Below are 15456 nucleotides of genomic sequence, written 5' to 3'. Positions count from 1 at the left end.
GAACATTCGGAAAGTTCAAAGCACTAAGCACGTATTCACAGACTCGCATAAACACAAAAACATAGCAAAGATAAGATTAAACAACGCAAGATGCATGAGTCACCATGAGACTCCACCAAGGATGAAAAATCCCAGTAAATGGAGGACTCTCTTGGTGACTCATGCATCTCTCATTGTTTGATCTTATCTTTGCTGTTTTTGTAAGCATTTACACGATTCTATGCGAATACATGCTTAGTGCTTTGAACTGTCTTTATATTTTGAGGACTGATTAGTAAGCAAATTAGTTTTTCTGCTTTAAGCTTGTGGAACTCTCCAAATGTTCATGAATGTTGAGTGTCACTAACTGATTATTAAGATATTACCTGAACACAGGTCTCTCCAGTGTCTCAGCCTTACTGTGTTCCTCCCGTTTGGTTTGCAACTTCCAGGGAGGGCCTGGAGATCTTCTGGAATAACAATGTTGATCTCCAGAGACCACAGAGATCAGCCCCCCTGGGGGGAAAGGGCGACTGCAGAGAAGGGGGGGGGACTCTATGGCATCAAACCCCAATTGATCCCATCCCGTCTGCAACACCCCCTCCCCCCCATAGACTCCAGGCGTTCCCCAACCTGGAGTTGGTAACCGCTGCAGAGGGGGGGAAAAGAATAGTTCAGGTTTGCCAACTGCCTGGAGGAAGATCTGAATTTGAACTTGACTGGCCCAGCCTTCCCTCTGGGACTGGTCTGCCTTGCAGGGTGGGTGGGTGGCAGACAGGAGAAGGGACTTGGATGGAGCTCCTGGAAGATGGGCGTAGAAATGGCTAAATCTGAATTGGGGAATTTCCGAGGACGGCAGGGTTCTCCAGGAGGTATACTGCCCCCCCCCCCCCCAAGGTAGCCATCTTCTCCAGAGGATCTGCACTTTGTAGTTTGGGGATGAATTGTAATCTGGAGAGACCTCCAGGCCCCACTGGGAGGTTGGCCAGCCCAGCAGAGACCCTGCGGGAGGAGAACCCCCCTTCCTCCAGCCTGGGGTCCCTTGGCAGGGATAATCCAAGGCGGGGGTCCTTCCTCTTCAGCCCCCTGGCTACCCCCCACCAGCTGTGCACCCTCGCCTGCCTGACTCCACAGTGGCTTTCAACATTTCCCTGGACTTGCAATGAAAGGCCAGGAGACCCACAGAGGTTTTCTCTCCAGGGGGGCAACAGAAATGCCAAATGGTCTATTCCAGGAAGAGCCTGGTGCCGTCATCACTAAGCCGCCCCCTTTTCTCCCCCCCCCCCGCCATTGAGTTTGAGGGTCCTTATTCCAGGAGGGGGAGGACTCAGGAGGGGGGGCCCAGCTGCAGCCTTCTTTCTCTGAGCAGCCCCGGGAGGAGCGCAACCCCCTGCAGCAAAGTTACTCCCGAGCAGTCCCATGGAGCAGCACAAGGCATGGCTGATGGCAGCCTAGAAGAAGCTCCTCCAGGATGCCTTTCTCCTTCCTCTGCAGCACAGAGAGGGTTAAAACCGCCCAGCTGCTTGCTAGAGAGGCCGAGCAAGGAGAGGGAGGGGCTTTTCCCAGAGAAGGGGAGGGGTTTGCATTTGCAGGGCGAAGGAGGACTGGGAGGGGTGCAGAGAAGCTGCGGGAGGAGGGGAAAGCCTTGCAGCAGCCGGATCCCGGGAGGTCTCCTTGGAAGTAAGTCTTATGGGGGAGAGAAGCGTTTAGATCTTGGGAGGGAGGCGGGGATAATTGCAAGCCAGGGTCTGCTAGCTCCCTCTCGTGTAGCCATTTTCTCCCAGGGAACTGATCTCTGTCCCTTGGAGGTGGGTTCTAATTCTGGGAGAACTTCAGGCCCCACCTGGAGGTCACCAACGGAGAAATTCACGGAAACAGCTAAAGCCACCATAATCTACTACTGTGAATACATAACTAGCAACATTTACTACAGATCCAAATATTATTTCTTAAGTTCAGTAATCAATCCATCAGTTCCCATCTCTTTCATGCATCTATCTGTTGCACAGTTCAGAATATAAAGTGCCCTCAATATCTCTTAAAGTGCAAGCATCTTCTCAACCTCTCAACAAAAGCAGGCAGAAAGTGCTTGGGCTGATCCTGGATGTCTTGAATGAAAAGCTTGCAAAAAAGACTGCTCAATTTCATATGTCAATTTCAGCATGGGATGGCGGGGATCAATTCCTCAGGAATTTCTGTCCCACTGTAGGAAACTTTGTTGGTTATTTCTTCAGGGTAGTTGATTGTTTTGGCTTCAGCCGCCTAGAGGTTGGTAACTCGGTGAGGCACGGGTTTTGCTCTGCTATGTCATCATAGTTTGCTGGGGAGCAGAAATAATCAGTGTCTTTCAATGTAAGAAAAGTTAACTATATGAAACTGACATTCTCTTGCTGGTCCTTTTCATTCTGCAAACCAACAACCCAAGCAGGCCTTTTGAGGAGTGGGGTGAATTAAGAAAGGGGTGCAGGCTGGGAGAAGGGAAGTCCAGCCTGCGCTGGAATCGGCTGCAGCCCCCTCCTAAGCCCCTGATGTGGCCTCAGTGTGGGGCTGAAGCTGCCCAACAGAGGAGAGGAACATTTTAAATACCTCTGTTGCCAAGGTGGAGAGCACCTAGCAACCCTACAGGTGCTCATGGAAGCACCACCAACACCCACCAGTCAGAGCATTAGGCATCTCCCCTGTCAGGCAGAAAGGGGTGGACCATGCTGAAGTGGTCACCCTCCTGATATCGTACTCAGGGCCCGGAGGAACGATGGCACACAGGCACACATCACTGTGAGGACCATGGCATGTAAGCACACCTGCAGCAGTGCTCTGCAACGTGGGCACACATCAGTCCGCAGCTCACTTGGCAGAGGCAAATGTGACACAATGCCAAACTGTCCCTCTTGCATTGGGGTTTGGGTGGGAGGAAGGGCATCCTTTTGCCAGGTGAGAGAGGTACAGACCCCCGCAGGCAGCACAACAGGGAGAAACGCCAGGGCATGGTCCCAGGAGAGGAGGGTTCACCCATCTTTTGGGGGTCAGGAGGACCAGAAAAGAGTCCCAGATGGGATCAAATGTGATGAATCATTTCATGCTGATTGGCTGGCACAAATATCAACACCCCCCCTTCTCTAGCAGGGCACCAGTGAGACACTTAGTAGCCCCACAAAGGTGTTCAAGGCCTTGGCTTAGGATTTCGTCCAAATAGTCTGGACTCTGGAAAATAGTCCTTCTTTCAGGGTGAGGAATGCAAGAAGGAGTCACAGCCCCAAAAGCTGAATGGAATGACCAAGAAACTGTGACTAGGCACAAAAACATAGAAAAATCAACCTAATAATAATAATCTTCTTATCATCATAATTGTATCCAAATACTCATATGTACATACGGTACTTAGAATCACAACCACGCTATCTTGAGATTTACAAAGGTTTCCCAGTGTGCTCAGGCAGAAACATGGTCCTCAGTCCATTTACTGTCCACAAACAAGATGTAACCAAAAAATCCTCACGACCTCAGAGGGCTCCAGCAGATGTAGGCAAATAGTCTGAAGACTAACATTTATGTCAGATCCAGCCCTCATAACAAATGAGTTTGAACACCCCCCTCTAAAGCACCCCAACCCCTCTGCAGACCTCTGTAGCCTGGAGATAAATTGTAATTCTGAGAGATCTCCAGGCCCTACCTGGAGGTTGGCCAGCCTAGCAGAGATCCTGTGGGTCGAGAACCTCCCTTCCTCCTGCCTGGGGTCTCTGGTCAGGGACTAGCCTGGGTGGTGGTTCTTAACCTCCCAGCTGAAAGCCAAATCTTAGCACACCCCAGGAGCCTCCCAGACGGCACCCTTGGACTGTTCCCAAGGCTCTGAGAAATTCATTTTCCTACTTCAGCAAATGGAGGGGAGCGTCCAAAATAGTTTTCTCCACAAGTATGTTACAATTCACCTTCTCCTTCCTGCTTGATTTCAAAACAGAATACAACTTGCTTGAATAAACCAACAAACCCTAGAACAGGGGTGTCGAACTCAATTGTTATGAAGGCCGGATCTGACATAAACGAGACCTTGTTGGTATAAATTTTATAAAGAATGCAGGCAAACACAAATATATATATTTTATTTATTTATTTATTTTGATTTGATTTGATTTGATTTATATCCTGCCCTACCCCACCGAAGCGGGCTCAGGGCAGCTCACAACACAAAAGTTCTAACAATGAAATTCAAATTTTAAATACAATAACAATTTACATAATTAAAACATTAAAAAACATTAAAATCAGTTTAAAAAACTTAAAACATGCTTAAAATGTTAACACTCATTGGTCTTAAAGATGCTTTCTTTGTATTTCTCCCATGAGATCCAAGGAACTGGGCAAAGCAAACTCTGGCTCTTTCCTTTCTTTCCCAGGGGACTTTGGCGGGGGGGGGGGAGCCTCAGCCAACAGAGGAAGAGATGCTCGGCTCAGTAGCTCTGTTGTGCAATTGACAGAGCCTGTCAAAGCAAGCTTTTCCTCCCCCTTCCTCCCCAAGGGAGGAGCCTCAGCCAATGGAGAAAATAGAGGTTTTGCTCTATAGCTTCTGTGCAATTGAGCAAGCCTTGCAAAGCAAGCTGTGATGCAGAAGGAAGCAAGAGAGAGGGAAAAGGAAGCCGATGACAGGCAGTTGCTCAGGGGCCTGATAGGAGCCCTCCGGGGGCCTGAAGCAGCCCCTGAACTGTATGTTCAACACCCCCGCCCTAGTAATACCCCCGCCATGTAAAATGAGCAACGAATCTTTCCAAACATAGCAGTGGTTAAAAGGCGTGCATATCTTTCCAGTGCATTTTTGTGTTTGTGTTCCTGGATGTGCAAAGGGATGGTCATATTTTGAATTAATATGGAGGGAAAAGGAATCCCAGTCTACATAAATAATAATAAGAGATTGGACTCCCTTCACTTGCAGTCTCAGAGCGGTTTGCAATCTCCTTCCCTTCCTCTCCCCAGAACAGACACTCTGTGAGGCAGGTGTGGCTGAGAGAGCACTCTGAGAACTGCTGTTGAAAGACCAGCTCTGAGAGAACTTGTGTGTATAAACAATTTTATTAGTAACATATGGTAGCAGAACTATATCTACAACTTATAAAAGCTTAAAGTAAAAGAAAGATCTTTCTACCCCATATCTTACTTTCCCCCCACCCCTCCCTCCGTTACTTGACCCCCGCCAGTGTTTCTTAAAAAAAAAACAAGTATTAAAGGTACCCTTAACTATTAAGAAAAAACAAAAGAACCCAAAAGTTATATTCTTATTTTAAAAATCTTAATCATCAAAGATTGTCCAATGTCCTTTTATTTTCCACTCTTTTTCTACGTATCTTCTGAATTTCTTCCACTCCAACTTAAAAAGTTCCAAATCATAGTCTCTTAGTTTTCTTGTTAATTTGTCCATTTCACTCCATGACATAACTTTTGTAATCCAATCCCATTTCTCTGGTATTTTTTCTTGCTTCCACAGCTGCGCATACAATGTCCTAGCAGCTGAGAGCAAGTACCATATTAAAGTTCTATCTTCTTTTGGAAATTTTTCCATTTGTAATCCCAGCAGAAAAATCTCTGCCACTTTGTTGAATTCATATCCCAAAATCTTAGAAATCTCTTGCTGAATCATCTGCCAAAACATTTTAGCCCTTTCACAAGTCCACCATATATGGTAGAAAGAGCCTTCGTGCTTTTTACATTTCCAACACCTATCTGGCATCTTGTTGTTCATCTTTGCTAATTTTTTTGAGAGAACTTGTGACTGACCCAAGGTCACCCTGCAGCTGCATGTGGAGGAGTGAGGAATCAAACCCAGTTCTCCCAGACCAGAGTCTGTGCTCTTAACCACTACACCAAACTGGCTCTCTCAGGCTTAAGATGGGAATAACTTTGCATAGAGAGGCATGTCTATCTTCCTTAGTCAAGGTCACAGTCACTATTGCACGCACTGGCTCTGGGGAGCTATGAGGGGTAATCCCTCAGTGAATGGGGAGCTATTTGGGGGTAATCCCTGCTGTGGGAGGGGTTGCTCACGATGTCCCATTTGTTTTCCAGGATCTCATCTCCGAGTGCTGGAATAAGAGGAGGATGGTTTGCAGAGGAGAGCTGAGCTGAGCTGAGCTGAGCGAGGGGCTGTTGGTGATCAACTGCTAGAAGGATCTGAAGAGGGTTGTTTTGGGGGCCCTGAAATTCAACTGAAGACAGAAAGCCATTTAAAAGAACTTGTGAAGAAAAAAACCGCCTGGAAGTGATGTTGAATTCTGGGAAAGGGCTGTGCCAGAAATCTTGGCTAAGGACACCATGACTTCAGATGGACATTGTGGATGCTTCCAACAGTTCTGCTACCATGAGGCAGATAAGCCCCGAGAGGTTTGCAGCCAGCTCCATGGACTTTGCAGCCACTGGCTGAAGCCAGAGAGGCACACCAAGAAGCAGATCCTGGACCTGGTGATCCTGGAGCAGTTCCTGACTCTCCCGCCCCAGGAAATGCAGGGCTGGGTCAGGGGATGTGGGCCGGAGACCAGTTCTCAGGCAGTGGCCCTGGCCGAAGGTTTCCTCCTGTGTCAGGCAGAGGAGAGGAGGCAGGCAGAACAGGTGAGGGGATTCCCTCCAGGTGTGTCTAATTCAAGCAACAATATCTGACCTTATCTTAAAGTTTCCTTGCCAGATAATTGCCCAGAGCTTCTTCTGCTAGAGAATTTCTGACCCCTGCAGATAATTCACAAATCTGCTGATAGGAGGGTGCAGAGGCTGGGAGTGGGGCAGGATCCCTTCCTTGATCTCTTTTCTACTCCATCTCTTACCGTTTCCCCTTGCTGCTGTTTCAGATGCAGGGACCACCTCTGGAGATGGAAACTGCAATCCCTGAGGCAGAAGGAGCTTCCTTGGAGCAGGGGCAGAGGGGGCAGGCGGTGGAGCGTACCCAAGATGCCCTCTCCTGTGGTAAGGACTCCTTGTGCCTGGGAGCCTGTGAATGTGATGGGTAGAGAGGTCAGGTCGGGGGGGGGGGGGAATGCATATTTCTATCGGCAACACAAAGTTAATTGGTGGCACTCAATATCCACACACTGTGATGTCTCTAAAAGATCAGACAAACTTCTGGTGGACCATTTATCCCATAACTTTAAAAATTCATCTCTCACCTCCCTTCCTTAAAAGGTCTCAGATTCCCTGGGAAGGGTAAGGCAGGCAAACCTCAAAATGGAACCTCCACCTTCTGGGGAAGCAGATCTCTGAAACCACTCCCTGGGGGCCAATAATCATAGGGAAATCTGTCTTCAGTGCTTGTGCTTGAAGGATCATCTGGGGGGCTGCTGTGGGTTACAGGGGGTGGAGTACGGATGAAAGGCTCTGGCCCAGCACTTGTAGGCACTGGAGAGGGTCTTGGGGTGGGACATGGGTCAGATGTGATGTCATGTTGAGGTTGTGTCAGGCTGAAAACCTGGTTTGTTTTAGTTTAAATTTAATTTGCAATTTATACCCCGCCTTATCCTGCAAAGCGGGCTCAGAGCGGCTTACAACATTAAAACGTTACGGTAACAATAAATAAAACATATCCAATTCAGCATGCCCCAGAGATACTCTGAAAGCTCATTCCTATGACCCTCCAGTCCCCAGAATTGTTCTAGTCATGTCTGGTCCAACAGGATGGTGCTATCTCATGCTATTGCATTTCCACTGCTCATTTCCCTCCTTGTAGAGCAAACACAACTCTGACAGAAGTCTGAAATCCATTGGCAGGATTTATAATTCCTAAGGCTCGTAGGTCCCTGGTGCTTCTCTTCTGCCTCTCCCAGAATGTAGTATAAAGTATTTTAAAAATGAGTCGAGTCTACATAGCAGAAGGTTTCACAACCCTGAGAATAGTGTGTGTGTGAAGCAGGAAACAAACAAGCAAACACCCTCCCTTGTCTCAGGAACAGGCAGTGAAGAGATGCTGTTGAGCCGTTGTCTTTTCCAAGGTGTGGGAACAGTTGCTGCACTTCCCATCCAGGTAGGAGAGATGAGTAGGGGGAGCACAATCTGGGTCCCTCCTCCTTTCTCAGGGGAGCTTTTGCTCCTTCAGTTTCTACAAGGGGTCCGTGAGAGAGATCCTTTGAATGCTGTTGCATTTACCCATCCCAAGCCTTATTTTCTGTACCTTCCCAGACGAATCCCTTCCAGTGTGAGATCTCTGAAGAGGAGGGAATCTTCTTTTTCTTTCAGGGTCCCTTTTCCTTGGAGGAGGTGTCTGTCTCTTTCACGGAGGCAGAGTGGGCCCTGCTGGATCCGGGACAAAGAGCTCTGTACAGGGAAGTCATGCTGGAGAACTATGGGAACGTGGCCTCTCTGGGTAAGGATCTTTCCTAGGTGCCAATGGTGCAACTTGCTGCCATTGTGAGGTGGAATGAATCCAGATATTGAATAGCAATGCATCATTTTGGGGCGGGGCTGCAGCTCCCTGGCAGAGCATCTCCTTTGCATGCAAAAGGTCCCAGGTTCACTCCCCAACATCTCCAATGAAAAGGATCAGGTAGGAGGTTAAATGAAAGACTCTGCCTGAGACCCTGGAGAGCCAATGCTGGACTGCGTGGATGATACTGACTCCAAGGGACCAGGGGTCTGATTCAGTGTAAGGAAACTTCACGTGTTCATAGAATTGGAACTTCAGTGGGCCAAGGGTCTGATTCAGCCTAAGGCCACTTCATGTATCCAGGTGGGTCTTCTTGCAGATGGGCGACTGAGGCCAGTGTTGTGGCCATCCCCAAAGCCAGAGACGGTATGTTGACCTGAGACAAAGTGGGTGAGAGTCTCTCAGAAGAACTCTGGGAGGGTTCAGATCCTTCTTGCTCTGTTTCTAGCCTTCATAACACACCCTTCCCTCTGGATAGAATTACATTTGCTCTGCCTGTGGTCTGGGAATGATGTCACTTCTCTTTGTACTTGAGCAACACCCGATTCATTGGCTTCACACAAGTAAAAGAGACCCCTTTTAAAAATAAAGTATATTAAGGATTTAAAAATAAGATGTCACAAAACAGCACAGTTTCTGCAGCTCAGCAACAGTAAAACAAACAAAAAAAGCTAACTATTCTAAGATAGGAAGCACCTAAATCAGTATTGCAACTGGAGCCTAATGTACTCCAGAGAGATGTATTCATCGTGATGCAGCAAGGAAACATCCAGGTGTACTAACATCCCAGGAGCATAAAGTTAGCCTGGCTTTCCTCTCATCCATGCCCATATTATAGTTTCTGCCTCTCTAGGATCAGGTGGTATGAATGACCCAATGAAAGGTCCTGCTGGATGGAATTTTCCAGAGACTGTCAGCAGCATCCGCAGGGCTGGCTCCCGCACTAGGCATACTGGGCGGTTGCCTAGGGCGCCAGTAGGGCGGGGTGGCAAATTCGGCCTCACCTCCCCCCCCCCCCAAGGCAAACACCTACATTGCCCCCCGCCTCCTCCTCCCTTCCCACCTCATGTCAATTTCAATGCTGGAAATGTGGAGGAGGGAACAGCCGTGGTGGTTTCTTTCCATTTTTCTTTTCGTTTTTTTCTTTCTTTCTTTCTTTCTTTCTTTCTTTCTTTCTTTCTTTCTTTCTTTCTTTCTTTCTTTCTTTCTTTCTTTCTTTCTTTCTTTCTTTCTTTCTTTCTTTCTTTCTTTTGTCCCTCCTTTCTTTCACTCCTTCCCTCCCTTTTCCATCCATCCTTCCTTCCTATTTCCTTTCTCTTTCTTTAAAAGTTTTAAAAAATTTTGCCGTATATCCATCTGGCCCAGGTGCCTTTCCTATTTTCATTGCATTGATCGCTACTTCAATTTCTATTTTTTCAATGGGATCATTCAATTTTTTTTTCATATATTCAGTTAAGAGTGCTATTTTAATCTTTTGCAAATACACTTCCATCCTTTCTTTCTTTACTTTAACACCCTTAAATAATTTAGCATAGTACTTGAAAAATTCTCTCTTTATTCCTTCTTGATCTACCATCTCTCTTCCATCAACCACAATTTTATTAATAATTTTATTTTCTCTCTTTTTCTTCAATTGCCAGGCCAAATACTTTCCAGGTTTATTTGCTCCCTCAAAAGGTTTCTGTTGTAATTTTTTCAAATTCCATTCCAATTCCTTATTTAACAAATGTCTCATTTGTACTTGTAATATTGTAATCTCCCTATACCTTGTTCCATTGTCACATAGTTTTTCTGTTAGTTTCTTATATGTTTTCCTGTCATTTATCACTTGTCTTGGCAACTCTTTCATTATTCTTACTCTGCTCCCTCCCACTGTCAATGTCTGTTCAAAATTTTTATTCAAGATTTCCCCCACCATTTCTTTTGTCATATATCTTATAACCACATCTCTTGGTAAATTATTTTTTTTTTGCATATAATGAATTCGCTCTATACATACAGTCATACATATTTCTAGACCCTTCAGGATCTTCCTCCCAAAAATCAGCAATTATTTTTATTATATGTTCTTTTAAGTCTGTCTCTTCCTCTTCAGGTACTCCTCTCAGACGTATTTGTGACTCCATCAATTTACAGTCATGGATTGTTACTTTTTCTTGCATTTTTATTAAGGTGGAATCATGCAGTTTTACTTTCCCTTCTATCTCCTGCACTCTTTTTGGCACCACCACCGTCTCATTTCTGAGCTCTTCCATTTCTTTTTTAAAGTCCTCAATGTCCTTTTTAAGTTCTTTTTTGCAAGCATTTATCATCTTCTCCACCCCTTTCATCATCCTAGCTTCCATTGCTTCCAGTCGATCTTGCATCTTCTCCAATGAAGCAGCCCTTGCACAGGTTACCTTTGACTCTGACATCCAAAAAACAGCGAAAAATTTGATATCACCACATTAAATTTCAACTATCAGGTTGATAGATTAGGTCTTGCCCTTTCCAATGAGCCTAATTTCGCTGTCCTCAGACCTTCCAGGCTCAGATATTAATTTTTAAAATTTGGCCTCCCAGCAATGGCCGCCACTATTTCTCTATGGTAAAATAGTCCTAGAGTAGGTCCTCTTCTTCGATAGTTTACTTCCTTCTTTGCTTGCCTCCAAATCTCGTTCTCACTGGTAAAAAGATCTCGCGATACTTGACGTACTTCCTGTGTTGACTGTAGAAACTGCAGAAATCTGACGATGGTGCTTTTACTCCACGACCGCAGGTAGACAAAACAATAAATTCCTTTCCAATTTTTTAACACTGTCCTTAATTTTACAAAGTCCAAAATTCACCCCTTCTCCTCTTCTTCTTCCAAGCTTTCTAAATTTCTCTTTCCCACCTTCTAATATTATTTTATTTGTTTTTAATTAGTTCTGGAATGGTAGATAGCAATCAGTACCTTTTTCTAAGGTTATCCAGATCAACATCGGTCTTGTACAGCATCAGATGTTTAGCAGTCTCAAAGAAGATTAGGATCTTGTCGGGCTTATGTCAAATAAATGACTCTGTAAGCTTCTGCAGATGATGAATATGCAACTCTTTTCCGGGGATCCCACAAAGCCACAAAGGAGTCCCCCCCCCCCCCCCGGCCTCCCTTTTAGCCAAGGTAAATCATCTCAAAGTTTCCTGTGCATATCTTGGACTGATCTCTTGCTGAGAAAAGTAGGTAGAAGGCAAGATTAAGAAGATTAAAAAGGCCTTAATCTGGAGGCTCAGAAGCTCCTTCTGGGCAAGAGTTCAGCTGAAGTTCTTCATGGGTGGGGGAGGTATCCTTAAATACCAGATATTCTTGGGGGAAAGTGGAGGGGTGCTAAGATCAGTCCAGCTGGATGAAGCCAAAGGGTCATCAGTCTTTTCCTCCTGCAGTCCCATAGATGCCTTTGGATCTTACCAGCCTTCCCAAGTGCTAACAGTTTCTCTCTCTTTATTCCAGCAAAGGATGATCAGAGGAATGAGGAGGGTGAGAAACTTCATCAGGAAATGCCGGATAAAGATAAAAATGAAGACTTGAACGAAAATGTCAGGAATCAAATCAGAGTGAAGAGAAAGAGAGGTGGCTGTATGGCAAAGAAGCATGACGGAAGACAGTGGAATATACATTTTCCAAAGCACAGGAAAATGAAAGCAAGCAAATCCATTCAGTGCAGAAAGTATTTCAGAAATAGATCACAGCTTCTTGTGCATCAGCGAATAAAGAGACAGGGGAAACATGAATACTCAGAGACCGGACATAAATTCAGTCTCAACAGTAATATTCAACAGCATCAGAAAGCCCACACAGGGGAGAAACCTTTTGAGTGCTCAGAGTGTGGAAAGAGATTCATGTGGAGTAGCAATCTTCAAAGGCATCAGAGAACCCACACAGCGGAGAAGCCTTTTGAATGCTCAGAGTGTGGAAAGAGATTCAGTCAGAGTGGCCATCTTCAATATCATCAGAGAACCCACACAGGGGAGAAGCCTTTTGAATGCTCAGAGTGTGGAAAGAGATTCAGTCGGAGTGACAGTCTTGAAACACATCAGAGAACCCACACCGGAGAGAAGCCTTTTGAATGCTCAGAGTCTGGAAAGAGATTCATGTGGAGTGGCAGTCTTCAGTGTCAACAGAGAACACACACAGGAAAAAAACTTTTTGAATGCTCAGAGTGTGGAAAGAAATTCAGTCGGAGTGGCAGTCTTCAGCTGCACCAAAGAACCCACACAGGGGAGAAGCCTTTTGAATGCTCAGTGTGTGGAAAGAGATTCATTCAGAGTAGCAATCTTCAACAACATCAGAGAACCCACAAAGGGGAGAAGTCTTTTGAATGCTTGAAGTGTGGAAAGAGATTCATATGGAGTGGTAGTCTTCAAAGGCATCAGAGAACCCACACAGGGGAGAAGCCTTTCGAATGCTCAGAGTGTGGAAAGAGATTCATGTGGAGTGTTAGTTTTCAAAGGCATCACAGAACCCACACAGGGGAGAAGCCTTTTGAATGCTTGGAGTGTGGAATGAGATTTAGTACGAGTGGCGTTCTTCAAAATCATCAGAGAACTCACACAGGGGAGAAGTCTTATGAATGCTTGGAGTGTGGAAAGAGATTTAGTATGAGTGGCAGTCTTCAAAGGCATCAGAGAACACACACAGGGGAGAAGCCTTTTGAATGCTTGGTGTGTGGAAAGAGATTCAGTTGGAGTGGCAATCTTCAAGAGCATCAGAGAACCCACACAGGGGAGAAGCCTTTTGAATGCTCTGAGTGTGGAAAGAGATTCAGTCGGAGTGGCAATCTTCAAGAGCATCAGAGAACCCACACAGGGGAGAAGCCTTTTGCATGCTCAGAGTGTGGAAAGAGATTCATGTGGCGTGGCAGTCTTCAAAGGCATCAGAGAACCCACACAGGAGAGAAACGTTTCGAATGAGCAAACTGTGGAAAGAGACACAAGGGATAACCTTTCGAATCTTCACTGTTTGTCCAGGGCTCGCCACACTTGGACTTGGAAATGGCCCTAAGGGTGGGACACCATCCAAATGAATGAGACCACTCTCCCCGCCACCCACACACATATACTGAACTTCCTGAAGATCTGTTGGCCCATCAACCTCCTTTACTGCAGTGGCAGTTGTTCTCCCATGCAGCCCAATGAGGGTAAGAGGAGCAGGCAATGGGACAGGCTCCAGAAGAAGCAAGAACAGATTACTGCATTGGAGAATCCAAAGGGGAGAAACCTTTTGAGTGCTTGGAGTGTGAGAGAAGATTCATTTAGAGTGGCACTCTTCAGCTGAATCAATGATCCCACACATGGGGAGGAAATGTTGAAAAGAGATTCTGAAAGTGTGACAATTTTCAAAAGCTTATATGAGGTCGTATAGGGGAGAAACCTTTTGAATTCTCAGACTGTGGAAAGAGATGCTGTTGCAGAAGCCTTCTTCGATGGCAACTGAGAACCCACGCAGGGAAGACACAATTTTAATGTTGGGAGCTCTGAAAGAGCAGTAGGCTTCTGCTGCATCAAGAAACCCACACAAGGAGGGTCCATGTAAGTGCTTAGCCTGTAAAAAGAGCTTTCCCCCTTTTTCACACCTAAAAGACAAGCACAGACCATAAATAGTATTGAAAAGGTCCCAGCTGCTTTAAAGGACTGTAATCCAAGTAAAGGTTCATGCATCAAGTTGTTACCAACTCCTGGGATGATGTCAGACATGATGTTTTCTATACAGACTTTTTAGAGTGGTTTGCCATTGGCTTCCGCAGTCGTCTACACTTTATCCCCAGCAAGCTGGGTACTCATTTTACTGACCTCAGAAGGATGGAAGACTTGAGTCAGATACCTAAACCCAGCGTCTGCTGGGATCGAACTTGGGTCATGAGCAGAGCTTGAACTTCAGTGTATCCAGAAAAAGTGCCAACTGCTTTAAAAGGCTTGACTCTACAGAAGAAACCTTATCCTTTGGGTTCCAACGGGAAATGGTTGTTCACAGAATCATAGAGTTGGAAGGGACCTCCAGGGTAATCTAGTCCAACCCCCTTCACATTGCAGGAAACCCACAAATACCTACCCCAAATTCACAGGATCTTCATTGCTGTCAGATGGCCACCTAGCCTCTGTTTAAAAGCCTTCGAGGAAGGAGAACCCACTACCTCCCGAGGAAGCCTATTCCGCTGAGGAATCGTTCTAACGGTCAGGAAGTTCTTCTTAATATTGAACCGGAAACTCTTTTGATTTAATTTCAACCCATTGGTTCTGGTCCTACCTTCTGGGACCACAGAAAACAATTCAACACCCTCCTCTATATGACAGCCCTTCAAGTACTTGAAGATGGTGATCCTATCACCTCTCAGCCGCCTCCTCTCCAGGCTAAACATCCCCAGCTCCTTCAACCTTGATCTCCAGACCCCTCACCATCTACATCGCCCTCCTTTGGACCCGTTCCAGCTTGTCTATATCCTTCTTAAAATGTGCCTAAAGCTGAACATAATACTACAGGTGAGGTCTTACCAGAGCAGAGTAAAGCGATACTATCACATCATGTGATCTGGACACTATACTTCTGTTGATACAGCCCAAAATTGTATTTGCCTTTTTAGACACAGCATCATACCGTTGACTCATGTGCAGCGTGTGATCCACTAAGACCCCTAGATCCTTTTTGCACATGCTAAGACAAGCCTCCCCCATCCTATGCATGGGATTTTTCCTACCGAAATGCAGAACTTTACATTTATTCCTGTTAAAATATATTTTATTGGTTTTTGCCCAGTTTTCCAGCTTGTCAAGGTCATCCTGTATCCTGTTTCTGGCTTCTACTGTATTTGCAACCCCTCCCACTTTAGTATCTTTGGCAAATTTAATAAGCATTCCCTCTATTCCTTCATGCAAATCATTTATAAAGATGTTATTGTAAGCTGCCTGACAAATAACTGTTATAAGTGCTCAGATTGGAAAGAGCATTAGCCATGTTCAAAATCCAAAAAAGATCCCAGAGAAGAAAACAAGGATGGGCAGTGGGATCTCCCGGTCTGAAAATCAGGTATTCTCTCTTCTAGAATCGAAGAGTCCACCCAAGATAGGGACCTTCT

The 15456-nt window shown here is 45.7% G+C and overlaps 2 protein-coding genes across 2 annotated transcripts in view; both read left to right on the top strand.

Annotated features, from left to right (window-relative positions):
• The window catches only part of LOC132571626 (zinc finger protein 14-like), a 30956-nt gene extending 24871 nt beyond the window's left edge, over positions 1 to 6085 (top strand). The window contains exon 8 of the mRNA XM_060238424.1: positions 6031 to 6085. Within this exon, the coding sequence (XP_060094407.1) occupies positions 6031 to 6085 (55 nt within the window). The remainder of the gene's footprint in view (positions 1 to 6030) is intronic.
• LOC132571625 (zinc finger protein with KRAB and SCAN domains 7-like) lies at positions 1615 to 13297 on the top strand. Its single transcript, XM_060238423.1, has 7 exons — positions 1615 to 1659; positions 6031 to 6570; positions 6804 to 6918; positions 7893 to 7969; positions 8182 to 8308; positions 11838 to 11991; positions 12538 to 13297. The coding sequence occupies exons 2-7, from the start codon at positions 6277 to 6279 to the stop codon at positions 13295 to 13297; spliced, it is 1527 nt and encodes a 508-aa protein (XP_060094406.1). The 5' UTR covers positions 1615 to 1659; positions 6031 to 6276.
• The last annotated feature ends 2159 nt before the right edge of the window (positions 13298 to 15456 follow it).

This window comes from Heteronotia binoei, chromosome 5, assembly GCF_032191835.1.
Source record: "Heteronotia binoei isolate CCM8104 ecotype False Entrance Well chromosome 5, APGP_CSIRO_Hbin_v1, whole genome shotgun sequence".
NCBI classification, from domain to species: Eukaryota; Metazoa; Chordata; class Lepidosauria; order Squamata; family Gekkonidae; genus Heteronotia; species Heteronotia binoei.
The sequence above is the reverse complement of the archived record's forward strand: the minus strand, read 5'-3'. Positions and strand labels throughout refer to the sequence as shown.

Coding starts and splice junctions, on each gene's coding strand:
- LOC132571625 (XM_060238423.1), top strand. CDS start 6,277: ATGACTTCAGATGGACATTGTGGATGCTTCCAACAGTTCTGCTACCAT. Junction 8,309..11,837: donor TGGGAACGTGGCCTCTCTGG/GTAAGGATCTTT, acceptor TCTTTATTCCAG/CAAAGGATGATCAGAGGAAT. Junction 11,992..12,537: donor AAGAAGCATGACGGAAGACA/GTGGAATATACA, acceptor AAAACTTTTTGA/ATGCTCAGAGTGTGGAAAGA.